Here is a 27,485-nt window from a genome sequence, read left to right on the forward strand (position 1 = left end):
TTGAGGTCTTCCGGTGAGGAAATCCAACAGCCAGTTGCACAGTGAGGTGTTGAGCCCCAGCTGGACCAGTTTTTGAGTGAGCTGTTGGGGGATTATAGTGTTGAATGCTGAACTGAAGTCTATGAACAGCATTCGAACATATGAATCTTTTTTGTCCAGGTGTGTGAGTGCTGAGTGGAGTGCAGTGGAGATGGCATCATCGGTTGAGCGATTGGGCCGATACGCAAACTGGAAGGGGTCCAGGGAGGGGGGCAGGACAGTCTTGATGTGCTGCATGACTAGTCGTTCGAAGCACTTCATCAGGATGGGAGTAAGTGCAACAGGACGGTAGTCATTAAAGCAGGAGGGAGATGACTTTTTTGGGACCGGAATGATTGTGGTGGCTTTAAAACATGTGGGGACGACAGCCTGGATGAGTGATATGTTGAAGATGTCTGTGAAGACATCAGTGAGTTCCACTGCACAGTCTCTCAGTACACGACCAGGAATGTTGTCAGGACCCGGAGCTTTACGTGCATTGATCCTGCTGAGGGATCTCCTCACGCTGTCCGGGGACAGAGTCATCACCTGGTCACCAGGAGGGGGTGGGGTCTTCTGTGCAGTGGTGCTGTTTCGGACTTCAAAGCGAGCAAAGAAAGTGTTCAGCTCGTTCAGCAGGGGGATAGTACTTGCAAAAGTGCTCGTTTTCAGAGACAGCTGTTACCCTCCAGCTTGATAACAGGTTGTAGGTTGCTTTGCTTTCACTCTTCTGTCTGGTTCAACTGAAACCAGCTCAATGGGGTTTAAGTCTGGAGACTGTGCTGGCCCCTCCATGTTTTCAAGCTCACCATCTTGTTCTTTTTTCCTGAGGTGGTTCTGGCATAGCTTGGATTTGTGTATTGGGCCATTATCTTGCTGTAGTTTGAACCCCCGACCAACTAGATGCATACCAGAGGGTATTGCAGAATGCTGGGGTAGCTATTTTAGTTCAGGGTGCCTCTCACTCTGTACAAGTCAATTATGTTCTAGGTGCATTTCGTCTTATTGTTTAGCGTGTCTTGGATCAATGCAACAGTGATCTCAGAGACAGACTCAGTCACTGTCAGCCACCATCATCTGCTTCAATATGTTTAGGTTATTTTATACTGGGGAGCAAGAAACTATCAAAGGTTTCTCACGTTTACAGACACAGACAGGAACTGAAATGCTGTTAGTGTCACATCAGAGGTCACCCTCTGAGGGCAAAGTGAGATGTTTTTACACTGTGCAGTATGCAGATGTGAATTCTCCCTCTTCACACAGTAACACAATCTTTGTCAGCGTACGAAGTGACAGACAGTTTCTCATTTCAGTTTAGATTAAACTCTAACATTACACATGTATGTTAATGTAAATTATAAAACATGATGACTCAGTGTTACAGTAGGACTTCTGTGAATGTCAACACTGTTTTATTATTGCACTGTTGAAACATGACGAGTATGTGACTGATACTGACGATACATTGATCTTCATGCAGGTCAGAAACCAGAGATAAGTGTTCAGCCTTTTGATGGGGACCATGTTCTCATCACATGCTCTCTGCCTGGATCTGTGAAAGATGACACAAGATGTAATTTGTACTTTGGAGAAGCAAGTCGTTCAGTCCTGACAGTAGCTGTCTGGAAGAATAGCAAGACAAAAACCAAACGGAGGTTCTGCCAGTTTTATGTCCCAGTTGCTGATTTTTTGAGGCATTTACATTGTGTTCAACAAAAGGATGCCAGCTGTGATTACACTTTGGAAAATGAACCCAACTCTTTGTCACCTCGCAGTGATCAATACAGCTTGACACGTAAGTCAAAGAGAAACATAGCATAACCTGTTTTAGTGTATATGATACTACTTTTGAAATTAATAAAACATTAATTAAATAAACTGCTACTGAATGTTGAAGTTGACATAACTTTACAAAGTGTGCCTTAGTCGCTGTATAATTATTCCATCTTTTCTTTTCTTTTTGTTAATTTCATGTTTTATAGGTGTTTTATGAAAACCTCATCTCTGCAGTCACTTAGTGTTTCCTCTGGCTCTGAAAAAGATCCTGAATTTCAGGATTTCGATTAATGTTTGTAGTTCAGTTTAACAAACATGACAGTTCTGTCTGAACAGAGAACTCAAACTGTCCGGAGGGGAAAAGGAGAAAACGCAGTTAAGCGACCTGTAGAAACGGAGCAAAGGAGTTACGAGAGACTGCACAAGGAATAAGTTAGAGAGCTTACTTGCCACACATTTACTAGAGGCTTGGGCGAGGTACTTAAGGCTGGACATTGAAGTGGGGACAACGTGGACCCCAGGCAGCGCAGGTGAGCAGGGAGGTAGCATGGAGAGTTAGCCAGGATAACTCCAGACTGAGAATGGCTGGGCAGTGAGGGTCGCAAACCGGCAGGAAGCCGAAGAGACGACGATCCGTGAATGTCGTGCAAATCAAAGTAGTACATAGAAACCAGTTGATGATTTACCACTTAAGGCCGAGACAACAATCCGACACCCGAGAGCTGTCACGCTGCTCCTTAAATACCCGGCAGATGACTCCCAATGCTCCGCAGGCAAACACAAGAAAACCAACCAACAAAATCACCCATCAAAATATAGACACATTCACATTATATACACAAACCCATTTTTTTTAAATTCTAGATATTTTGGAGAAAGAATCACCAAGAACCAAAGTGAACTCACCATGTACCATGACCACAGGTAGGACAGGCTATACATCTAAGTATCATACAGAACATTACGAATGTTTTCTTTCGATTTTATAAAAATACTTTCTTCCCTGTAGTGCCCCACAGCAATCCCAGTGCTTCCAATAATACCACTCCTGTAACCCCACCATCAGGTAACTAAATCACTGATGTGGTATGTATAATTAATCAGAAATAGAAAAGTCTGTTAATCTGAGCCCTACAATTACTGTGACCTAAGAGCATGGCATGAGTAGAGATGATAATGTGTGATTTTGTTATGAGTGCATGAAAAATGCAAAAACATGAAAAAAGTTTTTAATGTTTCTGTTTCACTTCAGAAGTTCCAAAACTTCAAAAGCCTGAATCAAACAATACCTCACAAAAGAAAACATCAGGTAAGTAAAAACAATTCAATCATTTTAAAATGCATAATATTTTCGTTATTAATATTGTAATACTGTATGTTTTAACCAGATTTTTTATATATTCTCGGCATGTTAACATATTAAGTTAATTGAGCTCCCAGTGTGTTCACTTCGATTTAAGCATATCCATGATTAGAAAAATAAAGTCAGCATTAGTTGAACTGCACAACAAGGACACATCCTTGCAATCAGTATATAAAGGACCATGTGGCCATTTTAATTCTGATAGATCTGGAGAGGATTCATCATTAAATCTGTTTGTAAATAAATACAAAACTACTGTTTTTCATCCTCACTTTTATAGAGTATTTTGTGATTTCTGAAATAAAAATGCTGAATAAGATTTACAGAAAAGCACTGCTTTAATTTTCCAGAGTAAAACCATTAATAACTTGATAAATAAGAAATATCAGCCTTCACTGAGAGATGTTGGCTCTTACAGCCATAACAGAAATACTTTACTTTTTTACTGATAATAATAAGAGATAAGCAACAGTAACTGTTTTACATGTAAAACAAAACAAAACAAAATACACAGCAGCTGTCAGTCTTTAATGAGTGTGAAGTTTTATCAGTAAAGGAAAACATGTTATAAATAATACATGTTGGTCAGGTGGATATAAGATATTTTAGTATGATTTTTGATGGATGGGTCATTTTAAATAAGATGTACAGATGATGTGGTAATAAAGTCATTTCCACAGTAAGATACAGCAAATGTTTCCTGTGCAAAAAACCTGCTCACACAGTTAGAAAGAAGTAGACTAGATATTATTTTGAGCTGATAATAAATCCACAGTGTCCACTGGCTCTGTCCTTTCTTTACCACTGAATGATAATAAAAGGTCTCATCTTAGATACCTTTTATTATTAGAATAACAATAATACCATGATTCCAGTAATTTCTCTTCTTGGATTAATAAATAACTATGTCCATGTGACCGTAAGTGCAACACCACAGGCACCAAGCACCAGAGAAATACAAAGACGAGAACGATAAATATTTAACAGACATATAAAACATTTTCAGTAAAGACTTGGAGTAAAGGTGGAGGTAAAAACTAATTTTATATTTTAAAACAGGTCCTCAAATACTCCAGTTTGAAACAAAGTGGGGGATGACTGTTTAACTTATTTTGCATTTAGGGTGGAAATGCTGCAGTACTGTGACAGTAAATTTGTTTTTAGTTCCAAAATTGCTTCTTTTAAAATGACTGTGTGAAAGGAAAAAAACGTGTCATGTTGATTTATTTGTCTTCTTTTACTCTGTTGTGAAAAGCAGAATCAAGAGCGACCACCACAAAGTCAACATCTACCACAGCCATAGGTAGGACATAGAGTACATTTAAATATTTATGCAGCAAAACCGCAGCAAAATACTTCCACCTCTACCACTGCGAACTCACCGTCTAAGTCAGGTAACTGATGTGTTTTGTGTGACAATCGTTAATAGCACATTTAAATAGGCTGTTAGTGTCAGCCTCAGAGTCAGCGCGACCTCAGCAGTTAAAACACATGAAGATGTTTTGAAATCAGAGGTCATGAGACAGGATCACAGGTAAGATTGTTATGTATGCATCAAAAATTCAAAAGTAAGCATAAACATTTGCTAAAATGTGCTTCAATGAAGCAACAGCTGAGCCATTAATTTAGCAATTTTTTTTTTTCATCATAAATTTGTAACTTCCTGCAGGTAAAGAAAGAGCCTGTTCGTGTAAAAGTAGAGGAACTAAGTAGAGTGGCAACAGTTTTTTTTCTTTTTGTGGCTGAAATTACAAAATATTTACTGAAGTAATTCTGTCCTCAGAGTTAGCATCAGTTTTCCAGTTAGACGCACAGTGAACATACTCACACAGTCAGGCACAGAAGTTACATTAACTTGATTTCTATTATAATTACGACTGTCTACTGTCTGGTCTCTACTGTTATTTTGTTCCCCTGAGGTACGGGGATTTCTAAAACTGAAATAACACAGAAAAAATAAATAAACCAACACATTTTTATCAGAGCAAAGCCTACATGATTTCTCTGTATAACAACAGTTGTAATCATTAAATTCTCTTAGCTTAATTATTGTTCCTGTGACTGCCAACCAAGAAAACTAGAAGTACTGTTTTGAGTGTAACAACAAAAATAAGCACCAGAGGGACACAAAGACAAGAACTATTCAGCATCTCCAGACATTTGCACTCATATTATGTCTGCACTAAATTTACAACAATACACAAAATGTTAAAATTTGGAACAAGGCAGTGGATCGACTGATTAACTAACAATACTGCTGGGAAAGAAATAGTCATTAATGTGATAATACTTTTGATTATTAGTTCAAAATGACTTGATAACTCAATCACACAATCACTATAAATAAAGTCTTTAACATTTTTTGTGTATTTATGCAGCAGAATCAAGTCTCATGACACCCAGGGCTTCCATTTCTACCAGTACTGTGGACGTATCATCAGGTAACTAAATTACTGATGTTTTATGCATTGTAGCGTTATTTAATCAGAATTTATTGATTTTTCTTTATTAATGCAATCCTCCTCAAAGCAGAGACATGGAGCTTTGGTGTAATATATTGTTTTGTTTAGTTTTTAAATATGCTTTTATTCTAAACATTGTAGAAGAAGTCCCAAGAAAAACAAACACAAAATCATCATTTACCTTGACCACAGGTACGACATACAATTCACGTGAATATTAACTCTGATCATCACACATCACTTCTTAAATCTTAGATCTTAAACATTTCTGGTGCTTTTACAGCAGAATCGAGTCTCAGCAGTTTCAGTGCTTCCACTTCTCCCACTTCTGTCATCTCACCATCAGGTAATTAAATTACTGATGTATTATTTGTGACAATAGTTAATAATAAATCAGAGCAGACATTAATCTCTTTTTCAGTTAGAGATGAGATGTGTTTGTGGTTTCCTAAACAGGAATGTGGACACTGACTGTTGTGCTGGTTGTTGTTGGTTCTGGTGTAACTGTGGGTGCCATCTTATTGGTACTGGCAGTTTTCAGATCTAAAAGAAGAACTGGTGAGATCTCAATCAGTTATTATGTAAAATCATGCAGATGTATTTGATAGTTACAGTGTAATATTAACATTTCACACTCAGTGGATTAATACCAACTACAGTGTCTTCTTCTTAAAAGCAGTTTTGTAGTCAGATTTGTTGTTAGAGGCTCTTCTGTTTCACAGACGTCTCACTGAATCAGAGCTTGTCAGTTTGTAATTAACGGCTGTAAAGCTGATCTGACCCCAGCAGACTAACTGTCACTTCTTTATTGCTGTTTATTCCAGAAGGATATTCTCTAAAGAGGCAAGAAACCTGTTTTCAGCAAGTATTATTTTGTTATCACTTGTATAGACGGAAGTTAAACTTACTGACTTTAGATTTTCTTATTCTGCAACTAAACAGAATTATTGGAAGAGTTGTGGATTAAATGCTTTGCTCAGGGGCAGCGGGGCACTTCAGGGCAGAAAGTCCATTCACTTTCCTGTATCAAAAAACAGTCTTTAAAGTAGTAACCAAACAGAGTAATACGATTGGTCTATGGAGAATATTCAACATTTATATGATTTTTGTTTAATTTTTAAATTAATTTTTCTTTTTTATGTTTAGGACAAGAACCAGCATCCAAGGTACTGAATTCATTCAGTTGCAGCATCAATGTGTTGTTGATTTATACAATATTAGGACAGTATTTATACACTTGTTAACTGAGCTTTATTATTTACCTACTGCTGCAGATGACTTTGTGTGCATGACAAATATTGACCCTGGAAGAATGGTAAATAAACTAAAATGTTTGTCAAATTCTACACTAATATAACAAAACATTCAAAAATTGAAATGCAAGAGGTTTAAGGGTAGGTTAACTTTAATGTATCATTAATGGATTTTCTCATTTAATGTCCTCTTTCCTGCTGCATAAAGTTACCTGAAGGTGATGATGGAGCCTACAGTGTGATCACTTCAATACCCGGTGTCAGCTGTGCTACCGGTGAACTTTATTTATTTATGTATTTATTTATTTTTATTTTCCTTTTTGTTTTACACCTACTTAAACACTGTAGTACAGGGTGGAAGACAAATTTCAATATTGTAATTATATTATTGTACCACAGCTGTGGTAACATCTTTTATGTGGGGGCAGGGGTTTTGAAGGGATGACATAAAATGTGACAGCTGGGGGTACCTCAACAGCAATATGAAAATAGATATTTATATAAATGTTGTAAATTGTATATGGTTATGGATGTTTGTGAAACGTGTGTTTGAAAAGTAAATATGGCAGCACTTTATCTACAAAGACCTTGTAACATAACACACAACTACACAGTTTTTAATTATACTTGTGGACATCCACCAGGGGGTGCTGCAGGACCCTCAGTGTCCCTAATCCCTGCAGTCCTGGCAGCTTTAAAGAAATTGCTCAATAGATTCCTCATTTTATCTGCAGGTTTAGTTGTTTAGTTGTTGTGTTTCTTTCAAAGTATCACAAAGTGAATACTATATCATATAAAGCACCCATAAAAAAGCAAATCTTTCAGTTACATTGTAGCTTTTATATGCTGCATGAAAAACACCAACAAAAGATCCCAATGTTTCAGGTCCTCTTAAAGAAAAAAAAAATAGGAACAGGAACATGCAGTGTTGGTCAAGTTACTTGAAAAAAGTAATCAGTAACTAATTACTGATTACTTCCCCCAAAAAGTAATCCCGTTACTTTACTGATTACTTATTTTCAAAAGTAATTAATTACTCAGTTACTTAGTTACTTTTTAAAAACACGATTTACAATCTGAAGAGGTGATAAAGTGATAGATCTTTCAGCCCAATTCTACTTTTTCTACATAATCCATCATACAAAATGTAATCAAATGGAAAAGTCTCTTTTTTTTAACTTGTTTTATCAGTTTTAATCTTTTAACTTTATGCATCAAGCAAAAATTTAATTATATGCAACATTCTCTGACTTGAATAAATTAGTTTAACATTTAAAGCTATTTTCTGCACATTCCAGGACATAAAATAAAATATTTTTTGTGTTTACACTCACTCTTTCAAATAGATGCAAGTAAAACACAGCAGAAAATCAATAAAGTCAAAGACTAGCGGTCCTGTTGCTCTATTTTCACCTGTAAAGCAGGACTGCGGTAGGCGGAGGTTTACCCTGGTGCAGGTGTGCCGCGGTCAGTTGAAGAATCCGCGAGTTTCTCTGTGAGTTTCCCATTACGTCGTTGCGCACTCGGTGCTTGCTCGGAAGTTTAGGGGTTTTTTTTCGCTGTAAAAAGAAGTTTTCTTCCCACGCACAATGGACGCTAATGTTTTTGTCACTTTTTATGGAATCAAACTCAAAGTAAGGTCAGTACTTCCACGCTTTAAACGCTGCATGCTCATACTCTCTCCCACAATCGATATGTGATCCATTGTTGATCTGCACACAGCTGTTGTCACTAACGGCGCACTCGCTTACGTCACTGTCGTGAGACATTCTCGCAAAAAATCACGGTTTTAGTAACGCAGTAACGCAGCGTTACTACGGGAAAGTAACGGTAATCTAATTACCGTTTTTGCTCGTTACTTGAAAAAAGTAATCAGATTACTGCCCATCTCTGGGAACATGTGGTGTATGCCCTTCAGTACATGGGGAAGTACACCAGGTCATATTTGTGCAGGAATAGAACAAAACTGTATTACTTCAGTTTTTCTTGCACTTTGTATCTGTCTAAAACAGCAGTTTTAGGTTGTGATTCTCTTAATTGCAGGTGCTGAGAAACTGAACAAACAAGAAAGGAAAGAGCAAGATGTAAGTGAGACAAAGTTTCAGTAATTAAGATGTTTGTTATCTGGCTTTGAAGATGTTATAGATGTAAATGACTCTTACAGCTGTGTTCTTTCTTTTCTAGTTTGATATTTATCATCCATACGCCACCATCTCTGAGAAACCAGCTGCACCAGTCTCACAGGACATGACCTACAGCATGCTGCAGGCACATTGATGATGCTTATTATTTTATTTTCAGTAATGTAAATACCCACTGTCACTCTGTCAGTACTGGAAATGTTTTCTGTTCCTTGAAGAAACTGGAACCTGCGGAAGCTGCAAGTTAAGATTGTAACCGTGTTTTTGTTCTAATCAATGTTAGCACAACATTTTGAAATTGGATATTTTAAAGTATTGTAAGACATTAAACACAGTGACATAGTTATATCACAAACACATGATACTGTATCATGTATGGATACGATAAACACAACCAAAGATCCCAGAGGGACTAAAAGAGAAGTAATGCACATTATGTCATTGCATAACCAGTTCACTTAATCAAAATAGACTGGTAATGGCGCTGCAATGTTTATTTCAATTCCACCCAGTTTTATTTATATAGCACAAAAGCACAACAACAGTTGCCTCAATATTATCACTGTTACGTCAGAGCATGAGGGTCCTGGAATCCAAACCACCAGCCAGCTGGGCTTTTCTGTGTGGAGTTTGGATGTTCTCACTGTGCTGGGTCGGTTCTCTTCAGGCTTCCTTCCATACTTCAAAGGCATGTTTGGTGTTAGGTTAACTGGGGGTTAACTCAAAACTGGTCACACTGCATGAAGAATTTCCTGTCTTTATGTTTTAGGTCCCCATTCATATAGACACTGTAGTCATTATATTTCTGCCTGGTTAATGTCAAATTCCCATCTGTGTTTGGCTCAAAATTTTTGCACAGTATTTTTCCTGAAACTATTTTTTTTGCATATAGTGTATCCAAGTAATGACCCTTTTCCACTTTTGTATTTTATTCTATTAAATATTTGTTAGACACTGGCAGGAGGCTGCTTTTGTATCTGGGTTAGGAACAGTAGGGGTTACTTTTTTGTTTTTGTTGCTTTTGCTTTGACCAGAGCTGAGGGCCTAAAGTGGCTGTAGCTGGGCTGTAACGGTGGAGACTTTCTCTTCAGTGGTTAGTGGTTGTCAGTGCAGCCCTGGTTTGAACTGCACTGTAGTAACAGTGTGTGTAAAACTGAGATGTACATTCGAGGTAAAGTAATTCCCTGGACCTCTGCTTACAGGAAAACCACAATACTGAACTGGGATTCAAACATGTGTGAATATTTTTAAAATGAATATTAGAAAAAAATAACTTCTTAAGGTCTTAATCAAGTATAACTGTGTGTTATTTGTACTGGTTTGAAATAAATATTCTCTTGATTAAATTCCCATGATGCTGTCCCTGTTATTAAAGCTCTTGAGCTCTTTACTGCCACATGTTGCCACACAGACATCTGGGAAACTAAGCCCATGGCAACAGAAATGACACAGATGTACTCATGCTTGTCTTTATTTCACTTCCTTTCTTGATCTAAATAAAACTCATAAGTAGTTTCAAAGGGCTGTTCATGTTCATTTGCTCCGCTGTGTAAAAGCGTTCATTGTTGCTGTGGTTTTCCTGTGAAGTTCCTTAAACTGGAACATCAGCCTTTACAAAGTCAGACTTTCACATGTGTTCTGCACAGTCACAGTAATCCTCTTCATCATGGCTGGACACCTGTTTGTCATCCTCATGTGTAAGTTAAACCTCTTGTAACCAGTTTTTTCTCTTTTGGTGCTTCCTTGTTTATATTTTTAACTGATAAACTAACGTGTGGAATCAAAAACTAAAACTTCCTCAGCAGGACGATTCCCTGTGATCTTGAAAAGACAGTTTGTTGTATTAATGAGTCATACATGCCTCCAGTACGTTGTTGACAGACTTTCTTTCCAACAGCTTTCGTTCATGAAATTCAAGCACAAGGTGAGTCCCTGATGTTCTACTTTTCACAAAGATTTTCTTTGACTGCATATTTGTTTTTTTATTAAAACCAAAAATTACCTATTAGATAAAACATTTCTTTACCTCTGATTTTTCAGCTCTTCTTCCACCAACACTGACAGTGAACACAGAGGTGATCTCAGAGACGGACACGGTCACGTTACACTGTCAGGCACCAACATCTGTTTCAGTTCATCAGTGTTTTTTCTACACGGTGAGCAAAAATACTTCCAAAGCCTTCTCATGCCGGCAGAATTTCACTGCAACAGAACTGCTGTTAATGTCAAATCACAGTTCACCTGCTGAAGTTAAAGTGAGATGTTTTTACACTGGAGACCTTAATTCAACGTCTGCTGACAGTGAACCATCCTCCATCACCATACAAAGTGAGAGACTGCTCTTCCTGTGACTGGATAAGTTATCATACAGTGTGTTAGACATTATTATCTTTATAAATAGGGCTGGGTATCGTCACTGATTTCTAGAATCGATTCAATTCCGATTCACAAGGTCCTGAATCGATTCGATCCACGATTCGATTTAATTCGATTTGATTCGATTCGATTCTGGGAAATTTTGACAGTCAGAAATATTATAATTCAGATCAGTACATTTACATATTTTTGTATCTATTAAAAGGAAGCTGACACACGCAAGACTTTATCAAAGGTGTGAGCATCACAGCAGATGCCTTTGTGTCAAAGTAGCTGAAGATAAAACACAGAAAAACATGAAGGTGATTTTCCTGTTCTGGGATTTTATAAAAATATTCTGCAGTACATCAAAAACGAAAGAAAACCATTAATCAACATATGAACATCACCTCTGAAGTTACAGCGGTTTTATTAGAGACACGGCTAAGCGTTTTGCATTTTGCTTAATTTTAAAAAGTTTAAATTTGTTCAATATTGAACGGCAGAAATTAGGTTTACTTTTCGGAAGTAAGTAAAAGGGAAAAAAAACGTCGGCCGACAGCGCTGTAAACAAAGGTAGACTTGTGTGTAACAAGCAAGCGAATAATGCAGAAAAGAGAGAGAGAGAGAGAGAGAGAGAGCTGTGCATGAAGTGTGATTTTTATCCTGAAAAGTCAGCAAAAGTCAGAGGGAATTCATGACGATGTTTATGTGAAGCGTGGTTTGGATCTTCTTTTGCTGCTGGTTCGGTCAATATTGTTTGGAGAGAGATAAAACTAACAGCCATATGATCAGCGCAAAAAGGGCGTAAACACACAGCGCGGACCCGCGGATCAGAATCAGCGAGCTGTCGGCTTTCAGCCCCGACCGTCAGCTGAGAAAAGCGACATCTAACTGATCCTGATCCGTCGGCACTGTGTGTTTACGTCTTTGTGCAGAAGCCGTGCACCTGCTCTCATTTACTGTCTTAGCTGTTTGGTGGTTGTTGAAATTTTGTGATCTTTCACCTGAGATTCTGGCATTTCGGGCAAAATAAATTAATATTAAAAAATCGATTCAGGATTTTTAATGAATCGATTTTACGTTATCCAAGCTAGAATCGATTTTAATCGATAAATCGATTATAAAAACCCACCCCTATTTATAAACCTTCATGTTTTCTTTCACAAAACTTTTTTTGGAGTGTTGTTCTTACATATTTTCTTACACCACCAAAGACAGCACGCAGGAATCTAAACATGACCAGTTACAGTTAATTACAAAATGTGTTGCCGTTCAGCTTTTATGAACACCAGTATTGTTATTGTTGTGCTGGTAAAACATACAATATTCTTGTATATTAATGGGACTTGATTAATCTTCATGTAGGTCAAACACCACAGATGAGTGTGCAGCATTTTAATGGGGAACATGTTCGGTTTGTTTGCTCTCTGCCTGGATCTGTGAAAGATGATACAAGATGTAATCTGTACTTTGGAGAAGCAAGTCGTTCAGTCCTCACAGCAGCTGTCAGGAAGAATAGCAAGACAAAAAAGAAAGAGAAGTTCTGCCAGTTTTATGTCTCAATTGATGATTTTTTGAGACATCTACATTTTGTTCAACAAAAAGATGCCAGCTGTGATTACACTTTGAAAAGGGAACCCAGGTCTTTGTCTCCTCGCAGTGATCGATACAACTTAACAGGTATGTCGAAGATAAACAGACTTTATAGCACAGATGCTACTTTAATTAATTAAAATGATGAAAATGACTAAAATAAAAGTATACAAAGTATTTTACTCTAAAAATGTTTTTTAGTTGTTACTCGCAAGATTTCATTTCATTTCACTGGCCACGACCTTAGATGTGAAAAAGAATAGATCCAGATTAACAGTCTCTTGGAACGTAGGAAGAGTTGAGCTTTGATGATATTGTCAGTATATTAACATGCTTACAGTAGAAGTGGGTGGCACAGTGGGTAGTTTTTACACTGGATACTCTTCCTGACACATCCTCAAAGGGATTTGTACAGTGGCTTGCAAAAGTATTCGGCCCCCTTGAACTTTCCCACATTTTGTCACATTACAGCCACAAACATGAATCAATTTTATTGCAATTCCACGTGAAAGACTAATACAAAGTGGTGTACACGTGAGAAGTGGAACGAAAATCATACATGATTCCAAACATTTTTTACAAATAAATAACTGCAAAGTGGGGTGTGCGTAATTATTCAGCCCCCTTTGGTCTGAGTGCAGTCAGTTGCCCATAGACATTGCCTGATGAGTGCTAATGACTAAACAGAGTGCACCTGTGTGTAATCTAATGTCAGTACAAATACAGCTGCTCTGTCACAGCCTCACAGGTTGTCTAAGAGAATATTGGGAGCAACAACACCATGAAGTCCAAAGAACACACCAGACAGGTCAGGGATAAAGTTATTGAGAAACTTAAAGCAGGCTTAGGCTACAAAAAGATTTCCTAAGCCTTGAACATCCCACGGAGCACTGTTCGAGCGATCATTCAGAAATGGAAGGAGTATGGCACAACTGTAAACCTACCAAGACAAGGCCGTCCACCTAAACTCACAGGCCGAACAAGGAGAGCGCTGATCAGAAATGCAGCCAAGAGGCCCATGGTGACTCTGGACGAGCTGCAGAGATCTACAGCTCAGGTGGGGGAATCTGTCCATAGGACAACTATTAGTCGTGCACTGCACAAAGTTGGCCTTTATGGAAGAGTGGCAAGAAGAAAGCCATTGTTAACAGAAAACCATAAGAAGTCCCGTTTGCAGTTTGCCACAAGCCATGTGGGGGACACAGCAAACATGTGGAAGAAGATGCTCTGGTCAGATGAGACCAAAGTGGAACTTTTTGGCCAAAATGCAAAACGCTATGTGTGGAAAACTAACACTGCACATCACTCTGAACACACCATCCCCACTGTCAAATATGGTGGTGGCAGCATCATGCTCTGGGGGTGCTTCTCTTCAGCAGGGACAGGGAAGCTGGTCAGAGTTGATGGGAAGATGGATGGAGCCAAATACAGGGCAATCTTGGAAGAAAACCACTTGGAGTCTGCAAAAGACTTGAGACTGGGGTGGAGGCTCACCTTCCAGCAGGACAACGACCCTAAACATAAAGCCAGGGCAACAATGGAATGGTTTAAAACAAAACATATCCATGTGTTAGAATGGCCCAGTCAAAGTCCAGATCTAAATCCAATCGAGAATCTGTGGCAAGATCTGAAAACTGCTGTTCACAAACGCTGTCCATCTAATCTGACTGAGCTGGAGCTGTTTTGCCAAGAAGAATGGGCAAGAATGTCAGTCTCTAGATGTGCAAAGCTGGTAGAGACACACCCTAAAAGACTGGCAGCTGTAATTGCAGCAAAAGGTGGTTCTACAAAGTATTGACTCAGGGGGCTGAATAATTATGCACCACCCCACTTTGCAGTTATTTACTTGTAAAAAATGTTTGGAATCATGTATGATTTTCATTCCACTTCTCACACCACTTTGTATTGGTCTTTCATATGGAATTCCAATAAAATTGAATCACGTTTGTGGCTGTAATGTGAAAAAATGTGGAAAAGTTCAAGGGGGCCGAATACTTTTGCAAGCCACTGTGTCTTCTCCTGGGAGAGGAGGGTATCGGGGCATCTATTCGTAGGTGAATGTGTAAACCACAACAATATGCAGCCAGCACTTTCCAGGTTGTTAACATGACATGTTCAAATGTCTTTGTGTGTTAACATTTATTGTTGATTCATTTATTGTTGTCATTATTGTTACATTTATTAAGTACTGAATTTAGGCAATTGGAATTTTTCTGACTACCAAATCACAATACAATACATATATACAATACACCCTATGAGGTTTAAAATAACATTTTTGGTGTGGGATGAATTTCTATAACTGGAAACACTTCCTGATGCAACTCTAGTATCTGAGTGTGGGAGTACACATGACCCTGCTCATGATACTTAGTTTGTTAGGCAAACAAACCAATAAACTTTCAAAATATGCCAACCTTTGAAAGATTTGTTGAAAGGTTACTTTTTTAAAAACTATAATTGTGTCTAAAGAATAAATAAATAAAATAAGGACAGAATTGAAAGACAGCTAAAACATTTCTTTTCCACATTCACAGTTGGTCAAATTTTTTTTAAACCTAAAATAAATTTGATATTGTATTTAGGTGAACAAAAACCTTTCATTAGCAGAAGAGTCTACAGTGTACAAGTATGTTTTCACAATTCATCGGATTGTCCTTTATAAAATCAAGTGAAAGTTATCAGAACAGGACTTAAAGGGAGCAATTTAAACAGAACACATTTTGTTAGCATTTCACATTTCACTAAACATCTCAAGTAAAATTTTGCCTTAATGCCTAAACTTGTTTGCATTCATTATCTCAGGGCCACCTGACACTGCCATTGGGACAGATGTGACATTTAATAAAATAGTAAATGTGGTTTCAAAATGTTTCAATCACTTTTGAATTGATTGCATAAATAACAAAACCTTTATTTGTACACAAACCCATTTCCTTTTACTGTAGCTATTCTGGAAAGTGAATCACCAAAGATCAACAAACCGTCATCTATCATGACCACAGGTAGGACATGCAGTACACTTAACTAACAACCCAGAGCATCATCACACATCACTTCTTTTAAATGTCTTTAACATTTTATTGAACATTTATGAAACAGAATCAAGTCTCAGCAAACTCAGTGCTTCAACTTCCACTTCAGTGAACTCGATAACAGGTAAATAAATTACTGCTGTGGTGTTAGTAAAGTAGTAAATATTGATAAAGTAAATCTGCCCAAATTTAAAATTAGACATTTAATTTTTCTGTTATATATTATTTTTCAAACTAAATATTCTGAAGACTGAAACAATGTGTAACAATTCAAATACTTGGCATTTCATTCCCTTTACTTGGGTTGAATAATGTAAAGAAAAAAAAGAAGCAGGAATTTCTTTACAGAGAATAGTAACATATGTGACATTATAGTATTTATTTGATATTTTTCTATATTAAAGGATTGGGTACTCGTAATCTAAACCCTACAACTGGTGTGAACACTCCTGTCAAAACAACTCAGTATATAACCTCACCAGACAGTACAACAGGTGAGACCGAGTGCATCAATAATGTGAAGATAAATTGAAATGTCCTTGTTTTATTTATGTCTGATTCAATTCTAAGAATGTAAAAAAAAAATCTCAACTCTAACTCTAAAACTCTGATGTTCATCAGGAACAGTAAATATTCACCATGTTCAGCATCTTAAATAAATGGCAGTACTTTGTAACCAGGGCTATAGTTGATGTTGAAATGAAGTTACTAATTTTGTTGGCCCTTGGTCACAAACCCTCCAACACTGATGCAAATGACCAGATATGTTTTATCTGTAGATATTTTGTGTGTTTAATATTCTTTATTTTGAATATTCATGATCATAGTTCATTTTAAAACTGTAGTTATTGTGAGAAGAGAATCAAGAATGACCAGCGCAAAAATGCCATTTAGTCTGGCCACAGGTAGGAAATACAATACATCGAAATATAATCCAGAACATCATCACACACACAACTTCTTTAAAGAAACTCATTTTTTGTGCATTTTTTGAAACAGATTCGAGTCTCAGTACTCCTAGTGCTTCCAGTCCTACCACGTCTGTGAATTCTCCTTCAGGTAACTGCAGGGACAGTAGAATTGTAAAATATTGTATACAAATATATTTCTACATTAATGCAAACCAACTCAAAAAAATAAGCTAACACATGAATCAACTATTGCAGTATATGTTATTTCAAACTAACTGTGCAAATACACTGAACCTAACAACCTCAGTCAGCTTTTTGAAATTTTGATCCAAATATTTTTTTTTCTAAAAAGATTCATACAAGACTAATGCTACAGTGACTATTACTACAGTCAAAGGTAAGACAATGTGCAGTTAAACTGTACATATATAAAAATATATTATAAAAGTCATCTGTTTTATCTGTTATTTCAAAAGTAAAAAGTTTTTCACCAGGTCCAACTTTTACTTGGTCTCATACTTCCACCCGTGCCACTGCTACCTCAGGTATCTATTTTTTCTTTTTAAACAAAATGGTAACATACACTATATTATCAAAAGTGAAACTTACCTCACGGCACATTGTTAGTCAGTGGTGCTGTTTTCAGTCATTATACAGGGTCATTTGAATGAGTGATGAAAAGTTTCTCCCACTGAAAACGTTACATCAACATTAACAGAATTAACTTTTTGTGATTACCAAAAGTGCCTTCACATGCATATGAACTGGAGTGCCATCCCATTCTTAATCATTTTAAATCCTGTGGAGTGATTTTTCACACCATAGGGTTTAAAATGAAGTTGGCCCACTGTTTGCAGCCATAACAGCTTTAACTCTTTTAGGAAAGCTTTCTGCAAGGACGTATTTATGGGAACTTCCATTCTTCCATTAGCACATTTTGAGCTCGGACACTTCTGCTGGACAAGAAGGCCCGGCCTGGAATCTCTACTTTAATTCATCCCAAAGGTGTTCAGTCAGGTTTAGGTCAAGACTCTGTGCAGGCCAGTCAAGTCATTCCAAACCAAACTCACCCATCCAAATCTTTATGGTCATGGTCATGTTGGAACAGGAAGGGGACATCCACAAACTGTTCTCACAAAGATAGAAGAATGAAAATTTTCAAAATGTATAGTGGACCCAAATGCAAACACAAAGGAACGTGGAACAAAACTTGAATTAGCAAAAAGTGAGCTGTTTAATATGGCTGATGGAAAAATACAAAACAAGGCAAACAAAGACAGGAATAAACCATAACCTAAACTGGGAAACTAAAAATAAACATGAAAAACCCTAAACATGAAACTTGGTCTGGATACAAAGATACCTGGAACATGAGACATGGCACAGAAGCCAACAGATGACATGACCCTGAACAGAGGAAGCCAAAGGACTTAAAATACAGAAGGATAATGAAAGTAAATGGACTGATTCTTATTTTGCGCTTCTCTACTCTCCCGGAGTACTCAAAGCGCTCTATACAACATGCCTCACTCACCCATTCATACAAGCACTTCTAAACTCAAGTCCAAACTAAACTACATTCACACACATTCATACTCCGATGAATGCATCGGAGGGCAACTTGGGGTTAGTATCTTGGCCAAGGATATTTGGCATGCAGACTGGAGGAGCCAGGAATCGAACCACCAACCTTCCAATCAGTAGCTGATCTGCTCTACCACCTGAGCCACAGCCACACGAGGACAGGGATGGCTGTGGGATGGGGAACAGGTTGAAACACAGCTGGGACAACTCAGACCTAACGAGACAAGGGGAAACAAAACTACACAAACTGCACACAGCACAGGGGGAGCATTTGCTGACCCAAATTTCTGATTTTATGTTACCTACCACTTTGCTGTCATTCCCAGTTGTTTCCATTTTGTTATAATACCACTAACAGACTGTGGAATATTCAGTAGCGAGGAGATATCATGTCTAGATTAGGGGCATCCTATAGAGGTACTCTTGTTGCAATTTAACACAATATAAATAAAACTTTTGGTGATATAGTGTATATAACATTATAATATTTATCATATATTTATATCCTAAAGGATCAGTTATTGCTTATCCTAAACTGCTATTAGTGTGACCTCTGCTTTTAAAAGAACTGAAAGAAAAATGACATTTAAAAGATGTTATCACATGAGTTTCACAACTTCTCAATGTTTCGGTTTCATTTTAGAGAGTCAGGCACGCCAGCCTGACAGTAGAGTAAACTCCTCTTCAAAAATATTACAATCATGTAGGTAAACAACAATGTCTTCAACTCTTTCTCTTTGTACATGGCATTATGGTTATTAATAGAATTAATAAAAATAATAATAATAATGTATTAATGTCTCACAGTTTTTTTAAGCAGTTTGGCTGGACCAACTGTGTCTACTTTTAAGTGTTTTGGTTTTGAGTTAGAAGTGAAACTCTTGTTTGGCTTTCAAAGCAGAAGCATCGATATGGAAGTTGGCAGTAGCTGTGACTGGATTGGGAGTAACCATGGGTGTCATCTTACTGGTGCTGGGGCTTCTCACGTTCAAAAGAAGAAGTGGTGAGGGCACATATGAAAGCATACAACTTTTTATGTTTATGTTTTTTAGAGATAGAATCTGCCTGTCAACCAAAAATAAGATAATATTACCATTGAAAGTTTAACCAAAATATGCATTTTAAAAAATTATCTTTTGAATGATCAGAAAACAGATAAAAAGCCCATGGTACCAATGATTATTTCACTTCATCTATGCCATGAACAAGCAAATGAAAAATTTGCTCTGAAAAAAATCAATGTGGCTATTTCCTGTAGTTATAGTACAACATTGTGAGGGCTCACAGGGATTCACCCCCACTTTGAGAACCTGGAACTCATGAACTTTTTGTAATATAGTGATACATTTTTCATAGCTGCATTAAATATATAATAATAATAATTGTACATTAAAAAGATCATCTTATTCTGAAGATGAAAAAAAGTTCAAGCAGAAAAAGTTCATCATGCCTAATTTATACACGTGTAAAAAATGTTATCAGTTTCATAGTTATAAATGAACCTGTGACTTTAAAGCTAATCAGATGCTGATCAGACATTTCTTTGCCACTACCTTTTCAGAAACATGTTCTCAAAGCAGGTAAGGAATATTTTCTCAGCAAACCTTAATAAGCTGTTTTCCTGTCATCATTCAGACAACCAGAAGTTGGTCTTATTTACTTCAGACCTTTTCTTATTTATCCAGTGAACAGAATCACTGGAGCAGTGGTGAATCAAATGCCTTGCTTGAGGGCAGAACGCCTAATAAATATGTCTCATAATATTGTTTTCTAATTCTCTACAATAAACACACTTTTTTTTGTGTAATGTAATGCATACAGCTTTTTCAATTTTTTTTTAAACATTTTCTTTATTTATGTGTAGGACAAAGGCAACATCACCAGGTATTGTATACATTTAGCTGTCAGGCAGCATTACAAAACTATCAATCCATGTATTATGGTTTTTATTTTGTTGAGTTTTTCTTTTGTTACAGGTGATTTTATATCAATGACTAAAATGAACCAGGGAAGAATGGTAAACAAAATGTTTCAGTCAAATAAAAATACTCTTAATTAAAACAATCAATTTAAATACCGAGGACATAAAGTAGATTTTTCCCTGTTGTGTTAAGTTACCTGCAGGTAATGATGGAGGCTCCAGTGTGATCACTTCAGTACCTGATGACAACCGTCTTACTAGTAAGACAGCTTTTGCCTCTAGTAATAAGATGGTGAAATTGTTGTACATGGTAGGGCTGTTCGATATAACGATATATATCGGATAACGATATGAAAACGTCTATCATTGCATATTACACTATCGTTTGTTTCGTGGTGTCGCAAAACAATCTGTTTATGGCAATATTTTTTCATTGTTTTGATGGTCACTGTAGAATTTCTGTCTTTCTCTTATATTTAATATAACCACACTACAGACGATCAAGCGACTGTTTTTATGCGTTGACGTTAGCAACAACGATGGTAAAACCATTGCGTGGTTCTGTCATCTGCTTGTTTATTTTCCACATAAACATTTCACAATAAAGCTCAAGATCCTGTTGAGTGATATATATCGTTGTTGGGACGATAAATATCTTATATCGGGATATGAGATTTTGGTCATATCGCACAGCCCTACTACATGGAGTAATTATTTATGTGTACCATTAGTTGTTTCTGAAAGTAACACAATAACATGATGACTGTTTAACAGTAACATTGTTAATATGCTCAAATCTTTATTTCATATCTATAGCATATTTAGTTATTACTGCTGACTAACTTTCAGTAACATAGTTGATTTTTTCCAGTGTATGACAAGGGAGCTTTGGCTTTGATAACATTTTACTACCTTGTGATAAGGAAAGCTATTTGACCACTAAAGAGCCTTTAAAATGTCCAAATTTAGAAGAACACTATGACATATACAGTTACAAGACAAACTTTGTGAACCCACTGGACTACATGTTGTCTTGCACTTGTGTGTGTGTGTGTTTTAATCCTGACTGAAAGAAATAATTTTTCAATGTTGTTCTCTTTCAGGAGAGAAACTAAACTTGGAACAGACAAAAAATGAAGATGTAAGTTAGACCTGGTGTAGTAATAAATATGTCCGCTTCTCATCTTAATCAATGCTAATGACTAAAAGGACATTACTCTTTCTCTTCTAGTCTGACATTTACCATGTGTACGCCACCATCTCTGAAGCAACAGATCCACCAGATTCACAGGACACGATATACAGCATGCTGAATGCACACTGAGACACACTGAAACACAGTGAAACATGTTTGGTGACGTTGTTAGTAAAATGTCTAAGATGATCTAAATCATGTCAAAGTGAGAAAAGTGTGACAGGTAATAGATGCAATCTTGCAAAAAATCTTGAGCTTGAATTGTTGTAGATTTTTTTTTCTATTTAAAGATAACTGACATGATGATGATTTCAGCTTTAGTAATTTTAATAAGCGGAATCTAGAGGAATCTCTATCTTTACTGAGGGCTATGAAATACATCTCCCCTTAATCTTATCTGTACCCTGTCTGTTATTGCACAACTTAATAAAGCTGTTTAGTACTTCGAATGTATCCATATAATACAACTCCAGTATATAAATTTGTGTAGATGATGCTCTACTACTCTGAGTTGTGACAATAACATTAGCAGTTAGTCTTTTGTTACGTGCTGTGACTGCACACAGGCTTGTAAAAATAGGCAACATACAATTGACCCTCAGCCCACCAACCAGCTGCAGTTTTTAGGTCAGCACACAAGACCATTTTAGGCCAAAGATTATGATGATGAAAAAATACAGGAAGAATAATGTACTGTAGCTGGTTGCTGCACTGCACAGCTGCTACAGTTTGCCTAGTAGTAGTAACATAATCATGTGACATAAAACATTTATTGATGATGATGATACTTTGTATCCACACAGGTAACAGAAGTAAAACAACAAGGGGAAGATCTGAAATTTACATTCAGTAAATAGAGATGTATGTTTTTGGCTCTAGGTTTCATTTGTATAAAATATCACTGTGAGATGTATTAGAAATATGTAGTTTTTCATTTTCCATTTCTGGTTCCTGGTTATTACACATAAACTAACACAGGTAATAAGCCACAGTATTTGTCGCGTGTTCTTTTTCTCTAGGATAAAGAAAGCACACACACACACACACACACACACACACACACACACACACACACACACACACACACACACACACACACAATTCCCTGACCTGTTACCCAGTTTCATGCACCTAAAGTAGCATCTATCTATGTGAGCTACTGTCTATGGCCTCGCTCTGTTTACTCCCACACTCCTTTCACTAAGTCTGCACAAACGATTCTCAATCATGTGAATCTATAACTTTTCTACTTGTTTTATTCTGAGAGCTCAGTAGCCCAATTTAACTATATTATTTTCAGTGCTCAGAATTTCAGTTAAAATGTATTAAAAGCCTCAAACCATTTGCCAGCACAAGTCTTGTAAACCACTTTTCTAGTCCTCACACATTAAACATCCATCCATCGTCTTCGTCTTATCCAGGGCCGGGTCACGGATAACGACATTAAACATATTTAAATAGTTTTGGTGGGTAAACCTACCATTCATTTTCTTCTCAAAATATTATAATAATATTATTAATTGTTTTTTCTCATAGACTGATGTTTATTTCCACATTATTATCAGCAGTTTCTGGGTGTATGCATATAACCAGAAGAAGGACAATGTGGGCATGCACAGCACATGTCATGCTCAAGTGAGCGGCCTGAAGTTCCTTTTTCACAACATCTTTTGAGGCCAGGGAGACTTTCAGACACAGAGCCCACTGGTGTATTTATAAACTGTGGTATCTGAATCAGTCACATGATTTGTGAAATTATAAATAATATAAATGAAAATATAGTCTGAAATTTGAACTCTGGAATAATTGTGTTACAATATATACAATTTCTTGATTGTATATATTGTCTAATGCTACATAGTAGCATTAGGAATTAAGACCCCTACTGTACTATCAAGTTTGTGCACTGCACCTTGATTGACCTTCATCTCAGGAACAGCTAAAGCAACAGAAATGATACTGTAGCATATTAATCTAGTAATCTTAATTTAGCCCCCCTGTGGTGGCTGGTATATATAACACACATATATGTACTTTTAATTAGCTGCTCTTTATATGTGTAGCTTTGTGGCCTCAATATGTGATGAAGTACTTTTCCTGCCTCTTGTGGTTTTCCTGTGACCAACTGCTACAAAACGATTCATCCCCTTCTGTGTCATCAGAAACGTGAGAATCTTCTTCTCAACAGAGCCTTTGGTGTGCTGTCCTAATGTGTGAGTTAAACATCCTGCAGATTTTGCAATATTTAATGTGATCTCTCAACATTCGTGTAAGTTCACACTTGAAACATATATTTTGCTAAAGTTATTTCAGACTTATTAATAGATTTATTTATGTTCTTGACATATATTTTCAACAGTGTCCTTCCATGTAATGCAAGTACAAGGTCAGTCTCTGATCTACTGTATTTATTGCTGAGTTGTGTCGTAACTGTATGTTATTCCATGATTAGTCTATGATTGGATTGGGTAAAGTATAACTGCTTACATGGGAAAAAAGGGTAAAAAAAAGGCACAGGTATATTATGTGACATAACATCTAAGCGTTCAGTATAACATGTCTTGGTCTGAAACTGGCAATGAAACAGCAGTGATCACAGAATTTGTTTTGTAGAAGTTTTGGCTGTTGATCTCACATCAGAGTTCATCTGCCAAAGTGTCATGGTCTGGGTGAGTGAGATGTTTTTTCATAGAGCTGGGGCTCCACCTCAGGACGGAGTCTCCATTCAGCCGTCTCACCTGTCTGCAATCAAGCTACCAGTATTTAAGACCAGCACATTCAACAAGTCTTCGCCAGATCTACAGCTAACCAGTGTTAGTGTTAGACTACATTGAAAGTAGTATTCTCACTTAACCTGTGTCTCTCTGTTCTAGTAACCCACCAGGTCATCATGCTTCACTTTTGAGCAGTACTTACCTTCATTGGGACGCAGGTCTTGCTGCAATCACACAGTCTGGTTACCCTCCATTCCTCTCTACACATCACCTGCCTTCCTTCCTGTTACGGCTTCTGGAACTCATTCGGATCTGGACTTTGACTCACCCCAGATTGGAAACTCACCCGGACCTTTTTGGACTGCCCTCCTTCCACATCGTTCTCTGCCTGCAACGAGTAAGCCATTAGAAACACTTCCAGCCTTACTTACCATGAATCACTGGAACCCAGCTGACTCTCTGCACTCCTTTTGTTGCAGTCACTCTGCACTGCTTCACCCGAGCCACAGCCCCTCCTCCCGTTGGCCCTGTTCATGGACTTTAGAATTAACTTTAACTCAAAGATTAAGCTTCACGTTTTGACTTTTTAGGTTGTCTCGTAAGTTCTCAGTTCATAGTCGGCACCCCAAGGTTTAGTCTCACTTTGTAAATAAAGCACTGTCTTTACATCAGTTTGTGCCTCTGTCTCTGTCTGTGTCTGCATTTGAGGCCTCTCACCTGGTCTGGCCTTTCGGCCGTAACACAAAGTAGAAGTGAGACTTTGCCTTTTTACACTTATTGATGCATGGACTAGTTTTTCCAGGTCCTGTTGAGACATCAGATCTTTTATCCTTGAAATATTCTTGAGGTGATAGTAAGCTGATTTTGTTTTTGTCTTAATGTGTTTTTCTAAGTTTAGGTCTGCATCCATCACTACACCCAAATTTCTCCCTTGGTTTGTGGTTTTTAAGTGTATAGATTGAAGTTCTCTGGTGACCTGTAATCGTTTTTCTTTGGCGCCAAAGACTATTTCTTCAGTTTTGTTTTTGTTTAGCTGGAGAAAATTGTGGCACAACCAGTCATTAATTTCCTCAATGCATTTACCAAAAGCCTGTACACTAAAAAAAAAAATTGTTGCAAAAACTTAAAAACTCTAGGCAACCCACTGCATTTACGTTTTTAGGTTCTGATGGATAACTTATAATTTCAAGTTTAGGAGAAAAGTTGCTTCAACTAATGTTTTTGTGTTTACAAGATTAATAACGGTGCTTTTTCTTAACTCATATTTTATTGTTTTAGCAATGTATTTCCTAAAGTTTACGCAACATATTTTTTTTTGTTTTGCCAATCAATTTCCTAAAGTCTAGAAAAAGTATCCTTTATAGTTTCCCTGTTGTATTAATGAATGTTTACACAATGTTGATTTTCAAATAACGTTATTGTATTCAAACACAACTGCACCACTCACAATGTTTTGAGATGAGCCATTTTTAACATACTGACAACATTCAGCCACAAATAAAGTCCTTTTCCAAAAACAAAAAAAAAAGTCAAATTTTTGTAATAAATGTTACTCATCCAATTTTAAAGGTGTGGCATTGTCAGACAGAATATCAAACCTATCTTGATTGATAGTCACTAACAAACAGATTCAAAACATCAGATGGCAGGATGTGAACTCTTCTATCTGGTTTCCATACAGCAAACAAATGTGTACTTGAGTTCTTTGAGAAACTCCATGTTGAGCCCATAAAGTAGGCCAAACAGGTAGGCAAAGGCAATGGGAAGGTCTAGCAGATCATCAAGAATAATGTCCTCTTCCAAAACAATGGCAGTGTTGACCCCTGTGGACTGCGAGTTGGGTCCCACGTAGTCCTCCAGAACAGTGAGGATGCCCACCGTAACACCTCGGGTTCGCCTCTCAACTGGATCTGTATCCTATGCAAAATTAACAACAGTACATATAAGTCTCTGAAAACCAAAACTGAAGATTGAGTAGATTTGCATACTCACCAGACATGTTAAGAAGAGTTTGGTCTCATCATCGCGAACAAATATCGGAAACCCTTCCAAACTGATGGTTCGTTGATGCTGGACTATCTTTGAAACCTAAAACAAGGAAATCAAATAAGACTCAGTCTCATTTATAAACCTACCATTTTGTTTTTAAAACACATTAAGTGTTGTTGCTAAAAATACAGCCTTAAGAAATAAGATGTTAAAATTAGTTATTCCAGATAATTGCTCATGGTTTTGTCAGTGTTTTTAAAGTAATTTTGATGCACAACCAATGTAGCACACTTATGACAACATTTTTTGAATGCATTTATAACAAAAAGTGGGATGAGAGTTGAACTCTCCGTCATGACCTGCCATCTGCCAAACACACAGCGCTGCTTGTTAGCTTATAATCCCATTCAGGAGGACACACTTTTTGAAAACTAATAATTTTATATCAATTTGGGAACTTCATGCACAAGTTTTGCCAACATAGTTATATGGTACTATTTACCTAAAAATGCAGCCAAGGCCTCAGGCGTTTTTTATATAACCATTTAAATCTATTTACAGAACAATCAGGTGTTCTGCATCAAATCAGAAGGTACACAAATTATTTGTGCCAGTCCAAAAAAATAGTTTGTGTTCAGTATAAGACAGAGGAGAACACCAAAGGCCTAAACCCTGCAGGTCTGACAACAGGAGGTGTATCAGTCCTGTTTTCCATGTGGGAACAGCGTTTACACTGGAATCTGCTTTTGATGGCTTTTTTTGAAGCAAATGTGACATTCAGCAGTATAACTGACACACAATACAAAACAATAACTACACAACACACTAACTATAGCCTCCAAACATGCTAAACGTCACTAATGTCTCACATATGAAAACTCGCGCTCTTTCTTTTGCTCGCCCGCTTTCCGTCGCGGGTGTCACTCCTAAAACGTCCCCTTCTTCCTAAACAACCAAGTGCCACATGTTGCCATATCATTTTTTGATTGGCTGACATGGTAAACTCTAAACACCAATAGGGAAGGGGTGTTTTTTGTTTCACTCTCTCTTTTTTTTTTTTACTCGCAAGTGGAGTGTTTGCTAGCGCAGTCGTAGAAAACGCAGTTTTTACTGTTCTTCTGCTGTAAACACCACTGTTTTGTTAAAAAACAAAAAACACATTGCGTGTATTG

At 37.2% G+C, this 27,485-nt stretch overlaps 1 protein-coding gene and 2 long non-coding RNA genes across 10 annotated transcripts; all 3 read left to right on the plus strand.

The window, feature by feature from the left end:
• Positions 1-4,423: 4,423 nt before the first annotated feature.
• LOC146574459 (uncharacterized) lies at positions 4,424-6,166 on the plus strand. The gene is made up of 6 exons (XR_014892545.1): positions 4,424-4,460; positions 4,608-4,691; positions 5,536-5,598; positions 5,761-5,811; positions 5,903-5,965; positions 6,076-6,166. It is a non-coding gene; the product is annotated as an uncharacterized LOC146574459 (long non-coding RNA).
• Positions 6,167-6,897: 731 nt separating this feature from the next.
• Positions 6,898-10,232, plus strand: LOC146574460 (uncharacterized). The gene is made up of 4 exons (XR_014892467.1): positions 6,898-6,934; positions 7,081-7,147; positions 8,916-8,956; positions 9,057-10,232. It is a non-coding gene; the product is annotated as an uncharacterized LOC146574460 (long non-coding RNA).
• A 337-nt stretch (positions 10,233-10,569) lies between these two features.
• Positions 10,570-25,814, plus strand: LOC146574461 (uncharacterized). Of its 8 annotated transcripts, XR_014892465.1 has the most exons (20): positions 10,570-10,710; positions 10,911-10,937; positions 11,054-11,341; positions 12,737-13,051; positions 15,913-15,969; positions 16,067-16,123; positions 16,404-16,493; positions 16,845-16,904; positions 16,999-17,058; positions 17,263-17,307; positions 17,387-17,455; positions 19,138-19,197; positions 19,393-19,497; positions 20,056-20,074; positions 20,359-20,378; positions 20,471-20,511; positions 20,609-20,675; positions 21,519-21,556; positions 21,647-24,721; positions 24,804-25,814. XR_014892465.1 is itself a non-coding variant. In XM_085274106.1 (19 exons), exons 1-19 carry the CDS (start codon positions 10,680-10,682, stop codon positions 21,737-21,739), a joined length of 1,542 nt encoding a protein of 513 aa, XP_085130232.1. In that variant the 5' UTR covers positions 10,570-10,679; the 3' UTR covers positions 21,740-25,814. The 8 variants fall into 8 exon arrangements, 7 of the variants coding, with proteins under 7 accessions (XP_085130232.1, XP_085130234.1, XP_085130238.1 ...); XM_085274106.1 differs by having other exon boundaries at positions 21,647-25,814; XM_085274108.1 differs by having other exon boundaries at positions 17,405-17,455; positions 21,647-25,814.
• Positions 25,815-27,485: the final 1,671 nt, after the last annotated feature.

The sequence above is a fragment of the Mchenga conophoros genome, linkage group LG5, assembly GCF_057382185.1.
Source record: "Mchenga conophoros isolate Kocher_MC1m ecotype Shallow Benthic linkage group LG5, M_conophoros_male_GT1.1, whole genome shotgun sequence".
NCBI lineage: Eukaryota > Metazoa > Chordata > Actinopteri > Cichliformes > Cichlidae > Mchenga > Mchenga conophoros.

Excerpts from the sequence above, each read along its gene's own strand:
- LOC146574461 (XM_085274106.1), top strand. The coding sequence starts at position 10,680 with ATGGCTGGACACCTGTTTGTCATCCTCATGT. Across the intron at positions 20,379-20,470 it reads GACAAAGGCAACATCACCAG|GTGATTTTATATCAATGACT; the intron begins GTATTGTATACA and ends CTTTTGTTACAG. Across the intron at positions 20,512-20,608 it reads AAATGAACCAGGGAAGAATG|TTACCTGCAGGTAATGATGG; the intron begins GTAAACAAAATG and ends TGTTGTGTTAAG.